At 37.4% G+C, this 1,184-nt stretch overlaps 1 protein-coding gene across 1 annotated transcript in view; it reads left to right on the top strand.

Moving 5' to 3' along the window:
• The window catches only part of LOC112100001, a 7,008-nt gene extending 6,452 nt beyond the window's left edge, over window positions 1-556 (top strand). The window contains 2 exon segments of the mRNA XM_024187568.1: window positions 51-104; window positions 107-556. Of these exon segments, the coding sequence (XP_024043336.1) occupies window positions 51-104; window positions 107-556 (504 nt within the window).
• Window positions 557-1,184: the final 628 nt, after the last annotated feature.

Here is a 1,184-nt window from a genome sequence, read left to right on the forward strand (position 1 = left end):
TGGAAGAAATACAACATTAATTCCTTAAGCATTTTCCCTTTCTCCTTCAGAATGCCCTCAGGAAAATTTACAAAGCTCGTTGTGAACGACTGCGTTTGTTAATGATCAAATGGCATTTCTTTTTGACATTCGTTGGTTAATTGAAGCAAAGGTCCGATTAGCAGGTGAGTTTTCTGGTCAATTTGTTTCTTACATGCCTGGTTTTGGTAAAAGTACGTTTGTTAAGAAAAGGAGAGCTAAACGACTTGGCTCAAAATGTCATAACTGTGTGAGACTTGGTTGCAAACGACCAGATTGTAAATCTTTAGGAATGGTTTCTGATACTCGTGAAGATAAAATTAAATTCGTTAAAGATGGCATGAGTAAAGAATCGTTGGATGATATCTTACGATCTCTTGAGACGCATCGAAGCGGAATTGTGCAACGTGAGATTTACAATTTGTGGATACTATTCCAAAAACAAAGTGCACAGTTAAGTCTTGGGAATCTGACTCAAAAAGACCCTGTTTGCCAGTTTATAAGAAAACTGGATGGGAAGCCGATCCTCGACCCATAGAGGGCGTTCAAGCCGTTACTGGACGTAAAACCAGAGGAAGATGTGAGCCACAATCACAACTACCAGTAAATATCCTTTCACTTCACTGTTATTTTACTTTACTGTTATTTTATCATTTGCATTATTGCATTAGCGATGTGATTTTGTATTTAATAAATATTTGGTTTTCTTTTACTGTTTGCTTTTTCTAATCATTACTTTCTTTTTACTGTTTGTTTTTGAATTATTGAGCCACGAGCTTTACTCGTCATTTGACAAATATTGCCAACCCATTTACAGCTGTTTCTCATTATTTATGTTACCAAGATCTTTAAATATGAGCTCATTTTTCAAACACTCACAACTTGTTTTTGAAAAATTAGTCCAATGGCATCATCTTCGAGTAAACAATTCAAAAACATTTGTGTGCTTTCTGGGTTTCACTATGGAAAGTACAAAGAGTTCGTTCAGGCAGCTGTAGATCTTGGTCGTGTCATAGCAGAGAGGAAACTGCATCTTGTATATGGAGGAGGTGAACGAGGGTTATCAAGACTTGTCTCAGAAGCTGTTTTTACCAGAGGAAGCCAAGTACTCGGCATTATCCCAAAACCCATGAAACCGCTAGTGTGCATGTCTGGCCCACCAATTG

This window comes from Citrus clementina, unplaced genomic scaffold, assembly GCF_000493195.1.
Source record: "Citrus clementina cultivar Clemenules unplaced genomic scaffold, Citrus_clementina_v1.0 scaffold_9, whole genome shotgun sequence".
NCBI classification, from domain to species: Eukaryota; Viridiplantae; Streptophyta; class Magnoliopsida; order Sapindales; family Rutaceae; genus Citrus; species Citrus x clementina.